Below are 21874 nucleotides of genomic sequence, written 5' to 3'. Positions count from 1 at the left end.
TGGATTTATGGATTTATTTTATTGACTCAAACACACAAAGACACTTTATATTTATATTATTTAAAACGTTGCAATTTGGATCAAAACTGAACGTCTGAATTTGAGTTTTAAACAAGAATAAACCTGATAAATATATATATAATATATATAGAGTTTATTGAATTGATGCAGCACGTAACTGAATATTGATTATTTAGAGTTTTATGCTTGAATGAAATATTATTTCCATGAATGTTTGAATTGATTTATTATTTTATTGAACTTGTTTTGCACATAAAACCTGTGAAAGAAACTTTATGAACATTGTTTTAAAGACTGATGTGCAATAAAAAAACACGACTGTTTTTAACTTCCTGTTTTTAATCATAAGTGAACTTCGGACTCCGATAACCTTTTTAGATTCTTCATACATCAGTTTCACTCCTGGGTGACCTGCTGGAACCGTTCACACGGCGCCGGATGCACTTTCTACTTCAGAAAGTCTCAGATCAGCAGCAGAGAGACGATCGTCTTCACATGAAGACACTGAAGCTTCTTCACCGTCAACCCTAACCCACACACACACACACACACCCACACACACTGCCCTTAACTACCTGCTGTGTGTGTGTTTTATTGTGAAAGGGTGTTTCCTGTGAGGTGAATAAACAGATGACGAGCTTGACGTGTAAACATGGATTTTATTTTAGATTTGTGAGTAAACATAAAATCAATAGTTGATAAAAATGATCAGAGGTCAGATCTGAGGTCAGCGGTCAAACCAGAGGTCAGAGGTCAAATCTGAGGTCAAATCTGAGGTCAGCGGTCAGACCAGAGGTCAGAGGTCAGATCTGAGGTCAGCGGCTACAGCAGCATCTAGTGGCTGTTAGAGGAGCTGCAGCTCAACACAGAGCAGACCTGAGGTCAGAGGTCAGACCTGAAGTCAAGGCAGAGGTCAGACCTGAAGTTAGACCAGAGGTCAGAGCACACGTCAGACCTGAGGTCAAAGGTCAGAGCTGAGGTCAGAGGTCAGAGCTGAAGTCAGAGCTGAGGTCAGAGGTCAGACCTGAAGTCTGAGGTCAGAGGTCAGACCTGAAGTCAGAGCTGAGGTCAGAGGTCAGACCTGAAGTCAGAGCTGAGGTCAGAGGTCAGATCTGAGGTCAGCGGTCAGACCAGAGGTCAGATCTGAGGTCAACGGCTACAGCAGCATCTAGTGGCTGTTAGAGGAGCGGCAGCTCAACACAGAGCAGACCTGAGGTCAGAGGTCAGAGCTGAGGTCAGAGGTCAGACCTGAAGTCAAGGCAGAGGTCAGACCTGAAGTTAGACCAGAGGTCAGAGCACAGGTCAGACGTGAGGTCAGAGGTCAGACCTGAGGTCAGAGCTGAGGTCAGACCTGAAGTCTGAGGTCAGAGGTCAGAGCTGAGGTCAGAGGTCAGAGCTGAGGTCAGAGGTCAGACCTGAAGTCTGAGGTCAGAGGTCAGACCTGAAGTCAGAGGTGAGGTCAGACCTGAAGTCAGAGCTGAGGTCAGAGGTCAGAGCTGAGGTCAGAGGTCAGAGCTGAGGTTAGAGGTCAGAGCTGAGGTCAAACCTGAGGTCAGAGGTCAGACCTGAGGTCAGAGCTGAACGGAGTGTGTCTGGTCCTCACAAGGACAGGAAGTCTCAGTAGAGCTTCATGGAGGCTTCAAACAGCCGGCTCAGGTCGTCCTCGGTGTGTCCTCTGGGGGACAGTTTGGTCACTCGCTCCTGAAACACAGCAACACATCCAACCCTTAAAACCTCCTTTATCTCAAGAGCCCTTAGTCAACACATTATCTTACCCCTTAAAAAGGCCCTTAAACAGTTCACATCATCTATTTTAAATACCTTCAATAGTTCTTCATGTTCAGTTAAGGTTTAAAGTTTCATATTTTAAGTGATTTTCAACCCTTAAACAGTGTTCCATTTAACCCCCTGAATACACTATAAGAGATGAATATATACATGAATCAATTAACACATTAAATACACAAAACAATGACAGATTTCTAGGGTGGACAAATAATAGATTCACTCTGTATCACCATTTATTTAAATGATTTCTAAACAGATGTTTTAACACCAGAATGGATCTATCTGCTTCATCTGAGTCTATGTGGAGGAAGAAGGAGGTTACCGCTTTTATTGTGGTAGTCTGAGTAACGTGACGTCATATCCGTTCCGTATCCGTTCCGTATCCGTTCCGTATCCGTCAACCAAAACAAACCTCAGAGAGTGTAAAACGTTGGAGGGTCGTCGTGGATACGACCTGCACCCTCCCATGTTAAATCCAGCGTGGTAAACACTACACATCCAGGAAAGGATGGAAACACTAGACAGAGCAGAGCTAAAGCTGCACGCTAACTCTGTCACGGACAGGAAACGTTATGGTATGGAGGTAACGTTATGGTATGGAGGTAACGTTATGGTATGGAGGTAACGTTATGGTATGGAGGTAAAGTTATGGTATGGAGGTAACGTTATGGTATGGAGGTAACGTTATGGTATGGAGGTAACGTTATGGTATGGTGGTAACGTTATGGTATGGAGGTAACGTTATGGTATGGAGGTAACGTTATGTATGGTGGTAACGTTATGGTATGGTGGTAACGTTATGGTATGGAGGTAACGTTATGGTATGGAGGTAACGTTATGGTATGGTGGTAACGTTATGGTATGGAGGTAACGTTATGGTATGGCGGTAACGTTATGGTATGGAGGTAACGTTATGGTATGGTGGTAACGTTATGGTATGGCGGTAACGTTATGGTATGGTGTAATGTTATGGTATGGAGGTAACGTTATGGTATGGCGGTAATGTTATGGTATGGAGGTAACGTTATGGTATGGTGGTAACGTTATGGTATGGAGGTAACGTTATGGTATGGAGGTAACGTTATGGTATGGAGGTAATGTTATGGTATGGAGGTAACGTTATGGTATGGAGGTAACGTTATGGTATGGAGGTAACGTTATGGTATGGCGGTAACGTTATGGTATGGTGTAATGTTATGGTATGGAGGTAATGTTATGGTATGGAGGTAACGTTATGGTATGGAGGTAATGTTATGGTATGGAGGTAACGTTATGGTATGGTGGTAACGTTATGGTATGGAGGTAACGTTATGGTATGGCGGTAACGTTATGGTATGGAGGTAACGTTATGGTATGGAGGTAACGTTATGGTATGGAGGTAACGTTATGGTATGGAGGTAACGTTATGGTATGGAGGTAACGTTATGGTATGGTGGTAACGTTATGGTATGGAGGTAACGTTATGGTATGGTGGTAACGTTATGGTATGGAGGTAACGTTATGGTATGGAAATAACGTTATGGTATGGAGGTAACGTTATGGTATGGCGGTAACGTTATGGTATGGAGGTAACGTTATGGTATGGAGGTAACGTTATGGTATGGTGGTAACGTTATGGTATGGTGGTAACGTTATGGTATGTAGGTAACGTTATGGTATGGAGGTAACGTTATGGTATGGCGGTAACGTTATGGTATGGAGGTAACGTTATGGTATGGAGGTAATGTTATGGTATGGAGGTAACGTTATGGTATGGAGGTAACGTTATGGTATGGCGGTAACGTTATGGTATGGTGTAATGTTATGGTATGGAGGTAACGTTATGGTATGGCGGTAACGTTATGGTATGGTGTAATGTTATGGTATGGAGGTAATGTTATGGTATGGAGGTAACGTTATGGTATGGTGGTAACGTTATGGTATGGAGGTAACGTTATGTATGGAGGTAACGTTATGGTATGGAGGTAACGTTATGGTATGGTGGTAACGTTATGGTATGGAGGTAATGTTATGGTATGGAGGTAACGTTATGGTATGGCGGTAACGTTATGGTATGGTGTAATGTTATGGTATGGAGGTAATGTTATGGTATGGAGGTAACGTTATGGTATGGTGGTAACGTTATGGTATGGTGTAATGTTATGGTATGGAGGTAACGTTATGGTATGGAGGTAACGTTATGGTATGGTGGTAAAGTTATGGTATGGAGGTAACGTTATGGTATGGAGGTAACGTTATGTATGGAGGTAACGTTATGGTATGGAGGTAACGTTATGGTATGGTGGTAACGTTATGGTATGGAGGTAATGTTATGGTATGGAGGTAACGTTATGGTATGGCGGTAACGTTATGGTATGGTGTAATGTTATGGTATGGAGGTAATGTTATGGTATGGAGGTAACGTTATGGTATGGTGGTAACGTTATGGTATGGAGGTAACGTTATGGTATGGTGTAATGTTATGGTATGGAGGTAATGTTATGGTATGGAGGTAATGTTATGGTATGGAGGTAACGTTATGGTATGGCGGTAACGTTATGGTATGGTGGTAATGTTATGGTATGGAGGTAACGTTATGGTATGGAGGTAACGTTATGGTATGGAGGTAACGTTATGGTATGGAGGTAACGTTATGGTATGGTGTAATGTTATGGTATGGAGGTAACGTTATGGTATGGAGGTAACGTTATGGTATGGAGGTAACGTTATGGTATGGCGGTAACGTTATTGTATGGTGTAATGTTATGGTATGGAGGTAATGTTATGGTATGGAGGTAACGTTATGGTATGGTGGTAACGTTATGGTATGGAGGTAACGTTATGTATGGAGGTAACGTTATGGTATGGAGGTAACGTTATGGTATGGAGGTAATGTTATGGTATGGAGGTAACGTTATGGTATGGCGGTAACGTTATGGTATGGTGTAATGTTATGGTATGGAGGTAATGTTATGATATGGAGGTAATGTTATGGTATGGAGGTAACGTTATGGTATGGTGGTAACGTTATGGTATGGTGTAATGTTATGGTATGGAGGTAACGTTATGGTATGGAGGTAACGTTATGGTATGGAGGTAACGTTATGGTATGGTGTAATGTTATGGTATGGAGGTAACGTTATGGTATGGAGGTAACGTTATGGTATGGAGGTAACGTTATGGTATGGCGGTAACGTTATGGTATGGAGGTAACGTTATGGTATGGAGGTAACGTTATGTATGGAGGTAACGTTATGGTATGGAGGTAACGTTATGGTATGGTGGTAACGTTATGGTATGGAGGTAATGTTATGGTATGGAGGTAACGTTATGGTATGGCGGTAACGTTATGGTATGGTGTAATGTTATGGTATGGAGGTAATGTTATGGTATGGAGGTAACGTTATGGTATGGTGGTAACGTTATGGTATGGAGGTAACGTTATGGTATGGTGTAATGTTATGGTATGGAGGTAATGTTATGGTATGGAGGTAATGTTATGGTATGGAGGTAACGTTATGGTATGGCGGTAACGTTATGGTATGGTGTAATGTTATGATATGGAGGTAATGTTATGGTATGGAGGTAACGTTATGGTATGGTGGTAACGTTATGGTATGGTGTAATGTTATGGTATGGAGGTAACGTTATGGTATGGAGGTAACGTTATGGTATGGTGGTAACGTTATGGTATGGTGTAATGTTATGGTATGGAGGTAACGTTATGGTATGGTGGTAACGTTATGGTATGGAGGTAACGTTATGGTATGGAGGTAACGTTATGGTATGGAGGTAACGTTATGGTATGGAGGTAACGTTATGGTATGGTGTAATGTTATGGTATGGAGGTAACATTATGGTATGGAGGTAACGTTATGGTATGGAGGTAACGTTATGGTATGGTGTAATGTTATGGTATGGAGGTAACGTTATGGTATGGAGGTAACGTTATGGTATGGAGGTAACGTTATGGTATGGCGGTAACGTTATGGTATGGTGTAATGTTATGATATGGAGGTAATGTTATGGTATGGAGGTAACGTTATGGTATGGTGGTAACGTTATGGTATGGTGTAATGTTATGGTATGGAGGTAACGTTATGGTATGGTGGTAATGTTATGGTATGGAGGTAACGTTATGGTATGGAGGTAACGTTATGGTATGGAGGTAATGTTATGGTATGGAGGTAACGTTATGGTATGGAGGTAACGTTATGGTATGGAGGTAATGTTATGGTATGGAGGTAATGTTATGGTATGGTGGTAACGTTATGGTATGGCGGTAACGTTATGGTATGGAGGTAATGTTATGGTATGGAGGTAACGTTATGGTATGGAGGTAACGTTATGGTATGGTGTAATGTTATGGTATGGAGGTAACGTTATGGTATGGTGGTAACGTTATGGTATGGTGTAATGTTATGGTATGGAGGTAACGTTATGGTATGGTGGTAACGTTATGGTATGGAGGTAACGTTATGGTATGGTGGTAACGTTATGGTATGGAGGTAACGTTATGGTATGGAGGTAACGTTATGGTATGGTGTAATGTTATGGTATGGAGGTAACGTTATGGTATGGTGGTAACGTTATGGTATGGTGGTAACGTTAGTTTCATCTTCATCATCATCATCATCATCATCATCATCACCGTTAACGGATGAATTAACCGACTCATGACGTCTGAAAGGTCCTGATTATTCTGAGGGTCAGTGAAGGCACCGACCTGAGGGATGGTTCCTGTCACCAGAGCTGGGATGTCCTCGTTACTGTAGCCCACAGCTCCCAGTCCGTCCTCCACCTGCAGGTCAAACAGGAACTGGCGCAGCGTGTCGGCCAGGACGGCGCCCGCGTCCTCCCGCTTCACCTGCCGGACGTCTGCACCTGAACCAGCACATCATCATCATCATCATCATCGGTTACTAATTATTTTGTCACATCGTGTTGTATCATACAGCAGAATCCAGTACTGTGATAACAGCTGTCTATATACCACCACATGCTAACGCTCAGCTGGCCTTGGAGCAGACAGCCTTGTTCAGCCTTGTTCTCTCAGCAGGAGACTTTAACCATGACAACTTTAAATCTGTCACGCCCAAGTTCTTCAAAAATGTAAACTTCCCTACAAGAGAGCAAAACACACTGGACCAGGTCTACACCAGCATTCCAGATGCCTACAGAGCCACTCCACTCCCACATCTGGGACTGTCAGACCACCTGTCCCTGTCTCTGACTCCAGCATACAGACCCCTGATCTGTAGACAGAAACCATCCATTAAAACAGTTCAGGTGTGGACTGAGGAAGCCACCTCAGCTCTACAGGACTGCTTTGATACCACAGACTGGGACATATTTGCTGAGGAGACAGATCTGGAGGGACACACAACGGCTGTCCTCTCCTACATAAATTTTTGTGCTGAAGGTGTGGTTGGGACAAAAACCATCAAAGTCTTTCCGAATCAGAAACCGTGGCTCAACGGCGAGGTGCGGACCCTGCTCAGAGCACGGGACTCTGCCTTTAAATCTGGGACCTCGCAGGAATACAAAGAGGCGCAAAAGAGACTGTGGAGGGGGATCAGGGAGGCCAAACACAGATATAAAGAGCGCATAGAGGAGCACTTTAAGAACAACGACTCCAAGAGCATGTGGCAGGGGATAAAAACCATCACTGGCTACAAAGACAACCGCACAGCCTCAAGTCCCACAGACAACACGCTTCCTGATACCCTGAATCACTTCTTCGCTCGGTTCGACCGGGAGAACACGGAAACCAACATCCAGCCGGCACTACCTGAGAAGGACCAACCGATAAAGCTCCAACACCACCAGGTCAGATCCGTCCTGCACCGAGTCAACATCAGGAAAGCGACAAGACCGGATGGGGTCTCCGGACGAATCCTTAAGGCCCGTGCAGACCAGCTAACAGGGGTATTTACAACCATCTTCAACCTCTCGCTTGAACAGTCTGTTGTTCCCACATGCCTTAAGGAAACCACCATCGTCCCTGTACCCAAGAAAACCACAGTGAACTGCCTGAATGACTACCGGCCAGTTGCTCTAACCCCCATTATCACAAAATGTTTCGAGAGACTAGTTCTGTCCTACATTAAAACTGTCATCCCTGCCGATCTTGACCAACACCAGTTCGCTTATCGGACAAACAGATCGACGGATGATGCAATCACAACAGCTCTTCACGCAGCCCTTATACACCTGGATCACAACAACACATATGTAAGGATGCTGTTTGTGGATTTCAGTTCTGCTTTCAACACAATAATTCCACACAAACTGGTTAACAAATTGAGCAACTTGGGCTTAGGCAGTTCACTGAGCACATGGGTGCTGGACTTCCTCAGGAACAGACCCCAGTGTGTCAGGATGGGGGACCACACCTCGGCCACTCTGACCCTGAGCACTGGAACACCACAGGGGTGCGTCCTCAGTCCTTTCCTCTACTCCCTCTTCACATATGACTGCTCAACTATTCACCCCACCAACACCATGGTCACATTTGCAGACGACACTGTTGTAGTAGGACTGATAACCAACAACAACGAGACAGCCTACAGGGAGGAGATCCAACATCTGACACAATGGTGTCCCATAACAACCTGGATTTAAACACCACTAAAGCAAAAGAAATGATAATAGACTTCAGGAGAGCCAGGCGGGTGGAGCACTCTGCCCTCTGCGTACGTGGAGAGGAGGTGGAGAGGGTGGACTGCTTCACGTACCTCGGAGTCCACATTTCATCAGACCTCACCTGGTCCAAAAACATCTCTCATCAGGTGGGGAAGGCCCAGCAGAGACTCTACTTCCTCCGGAAGCTGAAACAGGCTCACCTTCCTCAACACCTGCTGATCAACTTCTATCGGGCAACCATTGAGAGCCTCCTGACCTACTGCTGCACTGTGTGGTTTGCTAGCTGCACAGTGGAGAACAGGAGGGACCTGCAGCGGGGGGGGAGGATGGCAGAAAAGGTGATTGGGACCACATTACCCCCCCTCAGTGACCTATACGCTGGCCGGCTCTGTAAGAAAGCCAGCTGTATCTCCAACGACCCCACCCACCCTGGACATGGACTGTTTGCTCCCCTTCCCTCCGGTAGGAGATACAGGACAATTAAAACACACACCAACAGACTTATTTATTGTTCTACTTGTGACTGAATGTTTTAATGTTTGTTTCTCACTGCAAAGAGCTGCTCAACTGTTTTTCGTTGTTTTCAATGACAATGACAATAAAGTATATCTATCTATCTATCTATCAGGTAGACAGGTAGACAGGTGGACAGGTGGACAGGTGGACAGGTGGACAGGATAACAGGTAGACAGGTGGACAGGTGGACAGGTGGACAGACGGACAGGTGGACAGGTGAACAGGATAACAGGTAGACAGGTGGACAGGTGGACAGACGGACAGGTGGACAGGTGAACAGGATAACAGGTTAACAGGTAGACAGGTGGACAGGTGAACAGGATAACAGGTAGACAGGTGGACAGGATAACAGGTAGACAGGTGGACAGGTGGACAGGTGAACAGGATAACAGGTGGAGAGGTGGACAGGTGGACAGGTGAACAGGATAACAGGTGGAGAGGTGGACAGGTGGACAGGTGAACAGGATAACAGGTAGACAGGTGGACAGGTGGACAGGATAACAGGTAGACAGGTGGACAGGTGGACAGGTGAACAGGATAACAGGTGGAGAGGTGGACAGACGAACAACTGGACAGGTGAACAGGATAACAGGTAGACAGGTGGACAGGATAACAGGTAGACAGGTAGACAGGTGGACAGGTGAACAGGATAACAGGTAGACAGGTGGACAGGTGGACAGGATAACAGGTAGACAGGTGGACAGGTGGACAGACGGACAGGTGGACAGGTGAACAGGATAACAGGTAGACAGGTGGAGAGGTGGACAGACGAACAACTGGACAGGTGAACAGGATAACAGGTAGACAGGTAGACAGGTGGACAGGTGAACAGGATAACAGGTAGACAGGTGGACAGGATAACAGGTAGACAGGTAGACAGGTGGACAGGTGAACAGGATAACAGGATAACAGGTAGACAGGTGGACAGGTGGACAGACGAACAGGATAACAGGTGAACAGGTACCGAGGATCTCTGCGGCCTCCAGGTGGCGCTCTGGACACATCGGGGCTGTGAAGCTGAAGACGGCCGGAGACGTGAGGACCACTGAGAGACCGTGAGGCTGAGGACACACACACAGAGAGGGTTGTCTTTCTAAACTTGTGAGGACTCTCATTGATATAATGCATTCTCCTAAACCTGACCCCTAAACCCTGACCCCTAAACCTGACCCCTAAACCTGACCCCTAAACCCTGACCCCTAAACCTGACCCCTTAACCTGACCCCTAAACCCTAACCCCTTAACCTGACCCCTAAACCCTGACCCCTAAACCTGACCCCTAAACCCTGACTCCTAAACCCTGACCCCTAAACCTGACCCCTTAACCTGACCCCTAAACCTGACCCCTTAACCTGACCCCTAAACCCTGACCCCTTAACCTGACCCCTAAACCCTGACCCCTAAACCTGACCCCTAAACCCTGACCCCTAAACCTGACCCCTTAACCTGACCCCTAAACCCTGACCCCTTAACCTGACCCCTAAACCCTGACCCCTAAACCTGACCCCTAAACCCTGACTCCTAAACCAGACCCCTAAACCTGGCCCCTAAACCCTGACCCCTAAACCTGACCCCTAAACCAGACCCCTAAACCTGACCCCTAAACCCTGACCCCTAAACCTGACCCCTAAACCTGACCCCTAAACCTGAACCAGCTCTGGTTCGGTCAAGTCTTCAGTGGAGAACCTCAGGGAACCGGTCTGGGTTCTCTGAGGTTCTCCAGTTTAACAGAACCAAAGTTAGAATTCAACTCAAAGTGTTTTCTACAGCGTGAGCGTCGTTTCTTCTGAACGTTCCGACACCAGAACCGAAAGAACAACGAGCTTGGCGTTCAGCAGCTCGCCGTGGTTCCACCACTCACCACCAGAGGGTGCTCCACGCTGTAACCCTTCGCCGAGTGAGTCTTCACGTTACCGGCGATCGGATACGACATCCCGTGACTGCAGAGACAAAACGCCACAACACCGTCCACATCAGTCCACATCAGTCCACATCAGTCAACACACATCAGTCCACATCAGTCCACATCAGTCCACATCAGTCAACACACATCAGTCAACATCAGTCCACATCAGTCCCGTCATTCATAGAACCTTCAAATGACATTAATCTACCCATTAATAACAACATCATTATTAACAACATCATTATTAATGACATCATTATTAACAACATCATTATTAACGACATCATTATTAACGACATCATTATTAACGACATCATTAATAATGATGTCGTTAATAATGAGGTCATTTAAGGGTTAAAGGCTTGATTATAACACATTAACAGTATTTTGAGAGGATCATCTGAACAGATTAAGGGCTTGTTAAGGGTTTTTTAAGGGTTTTTTAAGGGCTTCTTCAGGGGATTGAGACACTTGAAAATGAACCAAATAACATGTAAATTCAGGAGTTGGGGTTAATTAATGGATAAATTAAGGGATTATTATAATTAAAGGGTTTTTTAATGTATTTCCTCCACTCTCTCTAAGGGGTCTAAAGGGGTAAACAAACACCACAGAAGGTTCCGAGCTTCGTTTCTCACCACAGATGAACTCCGGCGTTCCCGAAGCCGATGCCGGCGAACACGCTGGCCAGGTGCATGCTGGACCGGGCCTCCAGGTCCTCGGGGTCCCGCACCGAGCTGCCAACAAGCAACCACATCATCACTCTTTCATAATCAGAGAGTCACTTCTTCCATACCAGACAGCTTTCATTTCAGTCTTTAATATCATTTTATTATCTTTTTACATAATGTTCGTTTTTTTATTTATATATTAAAAAAACTTTAATTTAAACTGTTTAATTTTAATTTTATTATTATTGAAGTAATATTTTACATTTACAGTTATTTTTTAACAAATTTCAGACCTAAACGTTAATAACGTTGAGTACAGTTGATGAACAGAGTATCAGTCTCTGTTGGTTTCATTTCATGTATATTTAAAATATTTCTCAAATCTAAAACTGATCAGGATTAATTTCATAAACCTGGAAAAACATTAAATCTTCCCAACAACCTCAGACAGTTAAAACACAAGCAGACAAATGTTATTAATAATAATAATAATAATAATGTTAATAATATTAATATAATAATGATAATATTAATAATAATGTTATTAATAATAATAATAATGTTAATAATATTAATATAATGATAATATTAATAATAATGTTATTAATAATAATAATAATGTTAATAATATTAATATAATGATAATATTAATAATGTTATTAATAATAATAATAATAATGTTAATAATAATAATAATAATAATAATGTTAATAATAATAATGTTATTAATGATAATAATAATGTTATTAATAATAATAATAATGTTAATAATATTAATATAATAATGATAATATTAATAATAATGTTATTAATAATAATAATAATAATGTTAATAATAATAATAATAATAATGTTAATAATAATAATGTTATTAATGATAATAATAATGTTATTAATAATAATAATAATAACAATAAAAGCCTTTAAGAGGAGGAGAAGAGCAGTTGTGGATCTGTGGTGGAGTTCCTCAGGGATCCTGTTCGGGTCCTCTGTGGTTCTCCAGTTTAACTTTATTTACCGTTTCATGAACTTGGCGACCACGTTGAGGGCGTGGCGGGACCAGACGTCGCTGATGGGGTTGCTGCCCTGGTAGGCGGGGCGGTTGATGGGGTTGGGGGGGCAGGGGCTCCTCTGGTTGTAGGGCAGAGCGGTGTACGACTCCAGAGCATGACTACAGCGGAAAAACACACAGCAGGTCACATGATACCGCTTCATATCACACCATACCGCTTCATATCACACCATACCGCTTCATATCACACCATACCGCTTCACAATACCGCTTCATATCACACCATACCGCTTCATATCACACCATACCACTTCAAATCACACCATACCGCTTCATATCACACCATACCGCTTCATATCACATGATACCGTTTCAAATCACACAATACCGCTTCATATCACACCTTACCGCTTCATATCACACCATACCGCTTCATATCACAAGATACCGCTTAACGATACCGCTTCATATCACACGATACCGCTTCACATCTCACGATACCGCTTCATATCACACGATACCGCTTCAAGATACCGCTTCATATCACACGATACCGCTTCACAATACCGCTTCACATCAACGATACCGCTTCATATCACACGATACCGCTTCATATCACACGATACCGCTTCAAGATACCGCTTCACATCACACGATTCCGCTTCGCGATACCGCTTCACATCACACGATACCGCTTCACATCAGACGATACCGCTTCACATCACACGATACCGCTTCACGATACCGCTTCACATCACACGATACCGCTTCATATCACACGATACCGCTTCAAGATACCGCTTCATATCACACGATACCGCTTCACAATACCGCTTCACATCAACGATACCGCTTCATATCACACGATACCGCTTCATATCACACGATACCGCTTCAAGATACCGCTTCATATCACACGATACCGCTTCACATCACACGATACCACTTCATATCACACGATACCGCTTCATATCACACAATACTGCTTCAAGATACCGCTTCACATCACACGATACCACTTCACGATACCGCTTCACATCACACGATATCGCTTCATATCACACGATACCGCTTCACATCACACGATACCGCTTCACGATACCGCTTCACATCACATGATACTGCTTCACATTACACGATACCGCTTCACATCACACGATACCGCTTCATATCACACGATACCGCTTCAAGATACCGCTTCATGTCACACGATACCGCTTCACAATACCGCTTCACATCAACGATACTGCTTCATATCACACAATACCGCTTCACATCACACGATACCGCTTCACATCACACGATACCGCTTCACATCACACCATACCGCTTCACATCACACCATACCGCTTCACATCACACGATACCGCTTCACGATACCGCTTCACATTACACGATACCGCTTCACATCACACGATACCGCTTCACAATACCGCTTCACATCAACGATCCCACTTCATATTACACAATACCGATTCATATCACACGATACCGCTTCACATCACACGATACCGCTTCACGATAACGCTTCACATTACACGATTCCGCTTCACATCACACGATACCGCTTCACAATACCGCTTCACATTACACAATACCGCTTCACATCACACGCTACCGCTTCATATCACACGATGCCGCTTCACATCACACGATACCGCTTCACATCACACGATACCGCTTCACATCACACGATACCGCTTCACGATACCGCTTCACATCACACGATACCGCTTCATATGATCACACTGTACGGTCCGATCGACAGCCACGGGCTGGCGGACGGACGGAGAGACAGACGGAGAGACAGACAGACAGACAGACAGACAGAGAGAGAGAGACAGAGAGACAGACGGAGACACAGACAGAGAGACAGACAGACGGAGAGACAGAGAGAGACAGACAGACAGACAAAGAGACAGACAAACAGACAGACGGAGAGACAGACAGACGGAGAGACAGACGAACAGACAGACAGAGAGACAGACAGACAGACGGAGACACAAACAGACAGACAGAGAGACAGACAGAGAGACAGACAGACGGAGAGACAGAGAGACAGACAGACAGACGGAGACACAAACAGACAGACAGAGAGACAGACAGACGGAGAGACAGAGAGACAGAGAGACAGAGAGACAGACGGAGACACAGAGAGACGGAGAGACAGACCAGAGGACGTCGAAGCCGCTGTTGGCGGCGACCCTCTTGGGCATGCTCAGTGTGTGCGTTGGGTCCACGATGCCCAGCGTCGGTCTGATGGCTCTGCTGGCGATACCTGAACACAGACAACCAATCAGAGCTCAGACTGACGCGGTGATGTCACCGTGTTTGTTTCAGACAGAGACGTTCAGTCAGAGACGTCTTCAGACAGAGACATCCTCAGACAGAGACATCCTCAGACAGAGACGTCTTCAGACAGATGTCTCTGTCTTCAGACAGAGACGTTCAGTCAACGTTGGACTTCTTCTTCTTCTTCAGTTTGACCTGTTTTGGCCTTCAAAGGCTCGTAGTCAAAAATGGCGACTCCGGTGGTCTCGCTGCCGGTGCCCGCCGTCGTAGGAACTGGAGGACAAAGTTCAGACAGAGAGACATTAACAGAGAGACACATTAACAGAGAGACACATTAACCGAGAGACACATTAACAGAGTCACATTGCCGTGGTTACCTGCAATGAGCGGCTTCAGAGCTCCGGTGATCGGCTTCCCTTTACCGATCGGAGCGTTGACGAAGTCCAGGAAGTCGGCGTCGGGGTGACACGAGTACAGATTGGCTGCTTTGCACGTGTCGATCACGGAGCCGCCGCCCACCGCCACGAACACGTCGAAGGACTCCTTCTTAGCGAACGAGATGGCGTCCTTAAAGCTGCAACACACACATTCACACACTGGTCAGGAGTCTGTGAACATATACAGCAAACTGTCATCTATAACATCATCCAGTATCTCCTGTCCAAACAGGAAGAGATTCGTACTTCTTATATCTTATCAATACTAAACCACCAATCACACCTCCGTCACCTGAAAGAAGAATCTGGTCAGGAAGTCCTCATGACGTCTGAATAGCAGGTAAAACACACACAGGGTCTAACAGGTGTCCTGAGAACACGACGTCCCTACGTGGACACCTGACAGCCAATCAGAGAGCAGGAGGTGTCTCACCTGGTGTCGGTGGGCTCCACCCGGACGTTGTCGTAGACTTTGTACTTGACTCCGTTCTGGGCCAGAGACTCCAGGACGGCCTTCACCGGGGGGAGGCGGGACAAGTTCCTGTCCGTCATCAGACAGACGTTCCGAGCTCCGAGGTTCTGCAGGTCCTGCAGGAGGAACCGACGTTTAGTACCGGAGGCTGGAGCGCCAACATGGAAACAGTCTCTGGGTCAAACTGAGGAAACGCTGCTTTATCTGGCTTTTTGTAGGCGTTCCTGAACTCAACATAGCAGCACTGTTTGTTTACATCGTGGTTCCCTAGCTCCTCCCTCCTGACGACATCACACACACATCGTGATAGATGGCAAGCTTTGATTGGTCAGTGACCAACGTGTAATCTGTCATGTGACCCAGTGACCCGCAACCTACCTACCTACCCACTACCTACCTACCCGCTAGCTACCTACCCGCTAGCTACCTACCCGCTACCTACCTACCCGCTACATACCTACCCGCTAGCTACCTACCCGCTACCTACCTACCTACCTACCCGCTACCTACCTACCCGCTAGCTACCTACCCGCTACCTACCTACCTACCCGCTACCTACCTACCCGCTAGCTACCTACCCGCTACCTACCTACCTACCCGCTAGCTACCTGCCTACCCGCTAGCTACCTACCTACCTACCTACCCGCTACCTACCTGCCTACCTACCTACCCGCTAGCTACCTACCTACCTACCCGCTAGCTACCTGCCCGCTACCTACCTACCTACCCGCTAGCTACCTACCTACCTACCTACCCGCTAGCTACCTGCCTACCCGCTAGCTACCTACCCGCTACCTACCTACCCGCTAGCTACCTACCCGCTACCTACCTACCTACCCGCTAGCTACCTACCTACCCGCTAGCTACCTACCTACCTACCTACCCGCTAGCTACCTACCTACCTACCTACCCGCTAGCTACCTACCTACCTACCTACCCGCTACCTACCTACCCGCTAGCTACCTACCCGCTACCTACCTACCTACCCGCTAGCTACCTACCTACCCGCTACCTACCTACCTACCCACCTACCTACCTACCTACCCGCTACCTACCTACCCGCTAGCTACCTACCCACCTACCTACCTACCTACCCGCTAGCTACCTACCTACCCGCTACCTACCTACCTACCCGCTAGCTACCTACCCGCTACCTACCTACCTACCCGCTAGCTACCTACCTACCCGCTACCTACCTACCTACCCACCTACCTACCTACCTACCCACTACCTACCTACCCGCTAGCTACCTACCCACCTACCTACCTACCTACCCGCTAGCTACCTACCTACCCGCTACCTACCTACCTACCCGCTAGCTACCTACCCGCTACCTACCTACCTACCTACCTACCCGCTACCTACCTACCTACCTACCTACCCGCTACCTACCTACCCGCTAGCTACCTACCCGCCTACCCGCTAGCTACCTACCTACCTACCTACCCGCTAGCTACCTAGCTACCTACCTACCCGCTAGCTACCTGCCCGCTAGCTACCTACCTACCCGCTAGCTACCTTCCTGCTAGCTACCTACCTACCTACCTACCCGCTAGCTACCTTCCTGCTAGCTAGCCAGCTGTCTGTAATCAAGCTGTGGCAGCATAAAGCCGTAATTCTACCACGACCTCCTGAACTGATTCAATACAAAACAGTGTATGATGATGATGAAGATGATGATGATGATGATGATGATGATGATGGTGATGACGGTGATGACGGTGTGTGGTTACCATGCCGATCTCCCTGGTGACTCCTTCTCCATATCTGATGTTGGAACTCGCCATCTGACAGAAACAAACAATCACAACATGACGATGATGATGATGATGATGACGATGATGATGATGATGACGACGATGACGATGATGATGATGATGACGATGAGGTTCAGAATCAGATGTGAGCCCCGTTTAAATATTCATAACATTTATAGTCCAGATCAGAACCCGGGCTGGACTGGGACAACAGATGGGCCGTGGCGTTTTGCCCCGGACCGGCCCGATCACCGGTGATCTGTGCCGTGTGTACCACGCTCCGTTGAAGGCTCTCTCATACTGGCCAATCTGGAGATCTCACCAATACGGAGGATTTCTAAACCAAAGCGGAGTACACATGAAAAAGTCACGGTACGCCATAGGAGTAAAATGAGTACAATACTGCGGCCCGCTACATAGCGGCCCACTAGAGCTGCTCATCTCTCATAACATGTTGAGCCACAACTGTTTTACTCTATACTCCCTCATCTCTCTCTCTCTCCTCCTCACTGTGGCCGCCAGCACAAAGCCATTGGGCCAGCCCGGTGAGCCCGGTGAGCCCGGTGTGCCCGGTGAGCCCGGCACAGAGCCATTGGGCCAGCCCGGTGAGCCCGGTGTCAATAAAGGAAAAGAAATGGGCCGATTTACCTTTTTTATGGGTAAAAAAAAAGAAAAAGACATGCGTCGGCCCAAAAGGACGTCGGCCCACCGGGACAACGCCCGCTATGCCAGATGTTCAGTCCAGATGGACAGTCCAGCCCTGATCACAACTTGGACTCAATGATTTTAAATTCTGACACAGTTAAAAAAGATTATTATTATATTATTATTAGATATTAATATTCATGAGGAGTTTGATCTTAATGTTTCATCTCTTCAGTGACTTCACTAAACAAGGACTCTTTTAAACACAGTCTGGTGTGAGTTCACCTCGAAGGCGTAGTCAGTCTGACGGACGGAGCAGGACGCAGCGCCAGCACCTGCAGGAGAAACACCTGATGACATCATCTACTATTGATCTATTATTGATGTAATAGTGATGTATTAGTGATGTAATGGTGACGTAATGGTGATGTAATGGTGATGTATTGGTGATGTATTGGTGATGTAATAGTGATATATTGGTGATGTAATAGTGATGTAATAGTGATGTATTGGTGATGTAATAGTGATGTATTAGTGATGTAATAGTGATGTAATAGTGATATATTGGTGATGTATTGGTGATGTAATAGTGATGTAATGGTGATGTATTGGTGATGTAATGGTGATGTAATAGTGACGTAATGGTGACGTAATGGTGATGTAATAGTGATGTAATAGTGATATATTGGTGATGTATTGGTGATGTAATAGTGATGTAATGGTGATGTATTGGTGATGTAATGGTGATGTATTAGTGATGTATTGGTGATGTAATAGTGATGTAATAGTGATATATTGGTGATGTATTGGTGATGTAATAGTGATGTAATGGTGATGTATTGGTGATGTAATAGTGATGTATTGGTGATGTAATAGTGATGTATTGGTGATGTTATAGTGATGTAATATTGATGTTTTAGTGATGTAATAGTGATGTAATAGTGATGTGTTATTGATGTGTTATCCACTATCAGTGATGTATTAGTGATGTGTTATTGATGTATTATTGATGTATTATTGATGTTATTGATGTGTTATTGATGTGTTATTGATCCACTAGTGATCTATCAGTGATGTATTAGTGATGTGTTATTGATGTGTTATTGATCCACTAGTGATCTATCAGTGATGTGTTATTGATGTGTTATTGATCCACTAGTGATCTATCAGTGATGTATTAGTGATGTGTTATTGATGTGCTATTGATGTGTTATTGATCCACTAGTGATCTATCAGTGATGTATTAGTGATGTGTTATTGATGTGTTATTGATCTACTAGTGATGTATTATTGATGTAATAGTGATGTGTTATTGATCTACTAGTGATGTATTATTGATGTAATAGTGATGTGTTATTGATCTACTAGTGATGTATTATTGATGTAATAGTGATGTGTTATTGATCTACTAGTGATGTATTATTGATGTATTATTGATCTACTAGTGATCTATCAGTGATCCTGGTGGTGATTGATGCCTATTCAGAGAAATCCCCCACCCCCCTCTCCACGTGGTGCTGACTAAAGGTTATGAGTCAGTGAATCAATAACAGTGATTGTGAGCAGCAGCAGTTACAGATTGATGAGCGGAGGTCGTCACGTACCTCGGTGGAAGGTGTTGGAGTGGGCGGGACATCTGCACCTGTTCACACAGAGGTCACACAGAGGTCACACAGAGGTCACACAGAGCAGAAGTCCTTTTTAAATATTCATCCTGTAACCCAACAACACTGCGAATATAATAAACTTTAACAACTCGTCGTCACGGCAACGCCTGATGGCCGTAAAAACAAGGATTGTCATAGCAGAGTTCTGCATGGAGGGATTGAAGATCACTCGTCTTCTATGTGAAACACAAGCACGTTCTGGACTAGGACCTGGTCTGAGGTGGACTACTGAAGTATCTCAGAGTCCTCTACACTCTGAGGAAAGGTGCCTCAATGCTTCCTTTCCTATCTCCTTTAGCTTAGGGAACACTGGTACGTCCTTTACCGAAGGAAAGGAGACAACGCCGTTTAACTGCTTGCTATGATAACGTGAAAACGTCCTTTAGGAGCTGGTTCTGTTCTGGACAGGGATCCTGCCTGGACCGGTTCAGCACCGAGTCCGTCACCGAGGTCACGTTATCAATAAAGTTTGTTTAAAGCCGCGGTGGTCCTTGACCTCATCACGTTATCCATCCAGGTCAGGGAAACGTGATTAGGAAAGGACAAAGGACATCATGTTTATCACCAGGGACACCAGGTCTCACGTGGTCTCATGTGGTCTCATGTGGTCTCATGTGGTCTCTGCGGTTAAAACAGCAAATCCCATTTTTTATGTTTTCACAGATCTGAAAGGGGGTCTAAGAATTGAATCCAGGATTAACAGGTCTAAGTACAGCAGTTTTAGTTCTAGACCTGGTCTCATGTGGTCTGGAGAGACCCCCCCCTCCCGGCCCCCCCTAGGACCTGGTCTGAGGTGCAGGTCCAGACCTGGTCTGAGGTGCAGGTCCAGACCGTTTCTCTGTTTCTCAGCTGCTGTAAATGTTTAACGGTTCTGGTTTTCAGTGTGAAACAGACCCAGACCCGAGACTCCGTCCTCTCAGGAGACTTTAGAGAAGCATGAGTGAGTCTCAGCTCAGGTGAGTCTCAGTGAGTCTCAGGTGTGTCTCAGTGAGTCTCAGGTGTGTCTCAGGTGAGTCTCAGGTGAGTCTCAGTGAGTCTCAGGTGTGTCTCAGGTGTGTCTCAGTGAGTCTCAGGTGTGTCTCAGGTGAGTCTCAGGTGAGTCTCAGTGAGTCTCAGGTGTGTCTCAGGTGAGTCTCAGTGAGTCTCAGGTGTGTCTCAGGTGTGTCTCAGGTGAGTCTCAGTGAGTCTCAGGTGTGTCTCAGGTGAGTCTCAGTGAGTCTCAGGTGAGTCTCAGTGAGTCTCAGGTGTGTCTCAGGTGAGTCTCAGTGAGTCTCAGGTGTGTCTCAGGTGAGTCTCAGTGAGTCTCAGTGTGTCTCAGGTGAGTCTCAGGTGAGTCTCAGGTGAGTCTCAGTGAGTCTCAGGTGAGTCTCAGTGAGTCTCAGGTGTGTCTCAGGTGAGTCTCAGGTGAGTCTCAGTGAATCTCAGGTGTGTCTCAGGTGAGTCTCAGTGAGTCTCAGGTGTGTCTCAGGTGAGTCTCAGTGAGTCTCAGGTGAGTCTCAGTGAGTCTCAGGTGTGTCTCAGGTGAGTCTCAGTGAGTCTCAGTGAGTCTCAGGTGTGTCTCAGGTGAGTCTCAGGTGAGCCGAATGTTCGGCCCGGTCCTGCCGGTTCTGAGGATGTGTTCAGATCAGCTGTGCTCCGGAAGCAGCGGGAGTTAAACACCGACGCGTCTCAAAGAGGCAGATTAGTGAACGCAGTCTGGCGTCACCTCCTCTCCTCCGCTCTCCTCTGCTCCTCTGAGGACAACAACAAGCAGCGGGAGGCTGTGACGTCACCGCAAAGTGCTGACGTGTCCTCAGGTGAATCCAGCTGTAGACCTGTAAACCTGTAGATCTCAGGTGTGGTGCATCAAACTTACGCTGCGTGCTCGAGCTGTCTGAGCAGGTGAACGACTCGGTCTCTTCCCGCCATCTCTGCGTCTGACCAGCACGAGCTGCTGTCTGACCTAATATACTAGTGACGTCAAGCTGCCGACTGCATGACGCACTGCTTCCGCCTCCGCTTTTCAAAATAAAGGAACTGAATCTCTTCATGTCTACTTTAAAATGTCATTGATCATTAATCATTAA

General features: G+C 45.8%; 1 protein-coding gene across 10 annotated transcripts; it reads right to left on the bottom strand.

The window, feature by feature from the left end:
* Window positions 1-660: 660 nt before the first annotated feature.
* Window positions 661-21853, bottom strand: adhfe1 (alcohol dehydrogenase iron containing 1). 10 transcript variants are annotated; one of them, XR_005205962.1, is made up of 14 exons: window positions 21664-21853; window positions 19746-19783; window positions 17473-17526; window positions 15701-15855; window positions 15208-15404; window positions 15026-15103; window positions 14711-14816; window positions 12545-12697; window positions 11494-11592; window positions 10811-10889; window positions 9914-10010; window positions 6515-6672; window positions 1046-1722; window positions 661-1014 (listed from the first exon to the last, which is right to left on the bottom strand). XR_005205962.1 is itself a non-coding variant. In XM_037763079.1 (14 exons), exons 1-14 carry the CDS (start codon window positions 21714-21716, stop codon window positions 1639-1641), a joined length of 1401 nt encoding a protein of 466 aa, XP_037619007.1. In that variant the 5' UTR covers window positions 21717-21801; the 3' UTR covers window positions 661-1638. The 10 variants fall into 10 exon arrangements, 3 of the variants coding, with proteins under 3 accessions (XP_037619007.1, XP_037619006.1, XP_037619008.1); XR_005205963.1 differs by having other exon boundaries at window positions 661-916; XR_005205964.1 differs by having other exon boundaries at window positions 661-1071; window positions 1103-1722.
* Between the last annotated feature and the right edge of the window lie 21 nt (window positions 21854-21874).

The sequence above is a fragment of the Sebastes umbrosus genome, unplaced genomic scaffold (assembly GCF_015220745.1).
Source record: "Sebastes umbrosus isolate fSebUmb1 unplaced genomic scaffold, fSebUmb1.pri scaffold_158_arrow_ctg1, whole genome shotgun sequence".
NCBI classification, from domain to species: Eukaryota; Metazoa; Chordata; class Actinopteri; order Perciformes; family Sebastidae; genus Sebastes; species Sebastes umbrosus.
This window is presented reverse-complemented; position numbering and strand designations above follow the sequence as displayed.

Bases quoted from the DNA above. Each gene is read 5' to 3' on its own strand.
- adhfe1 (XM_037763078.1), bottom strand. From the start codon at position 21,838: ATGAAGAGATTCAGTTCCTTTATTTTGAAAAGCGGAGGCGGAAGCAGT. The intron at 15,405-15,700 runs GTGAGACACCTC...TGTGTGTTGCAG, and splicing joins GTGGAGCCCACCGACACCAG to CTTTAAGGACGCCATCTCGT. The intron at 14,817-15,025 runs GTCAAACTGAAG...GTCTGTGTTCAG, and splicing joins GCCTTTGAAGGCCAAAACAG to GTATCGCCAGCAGAGCCATC.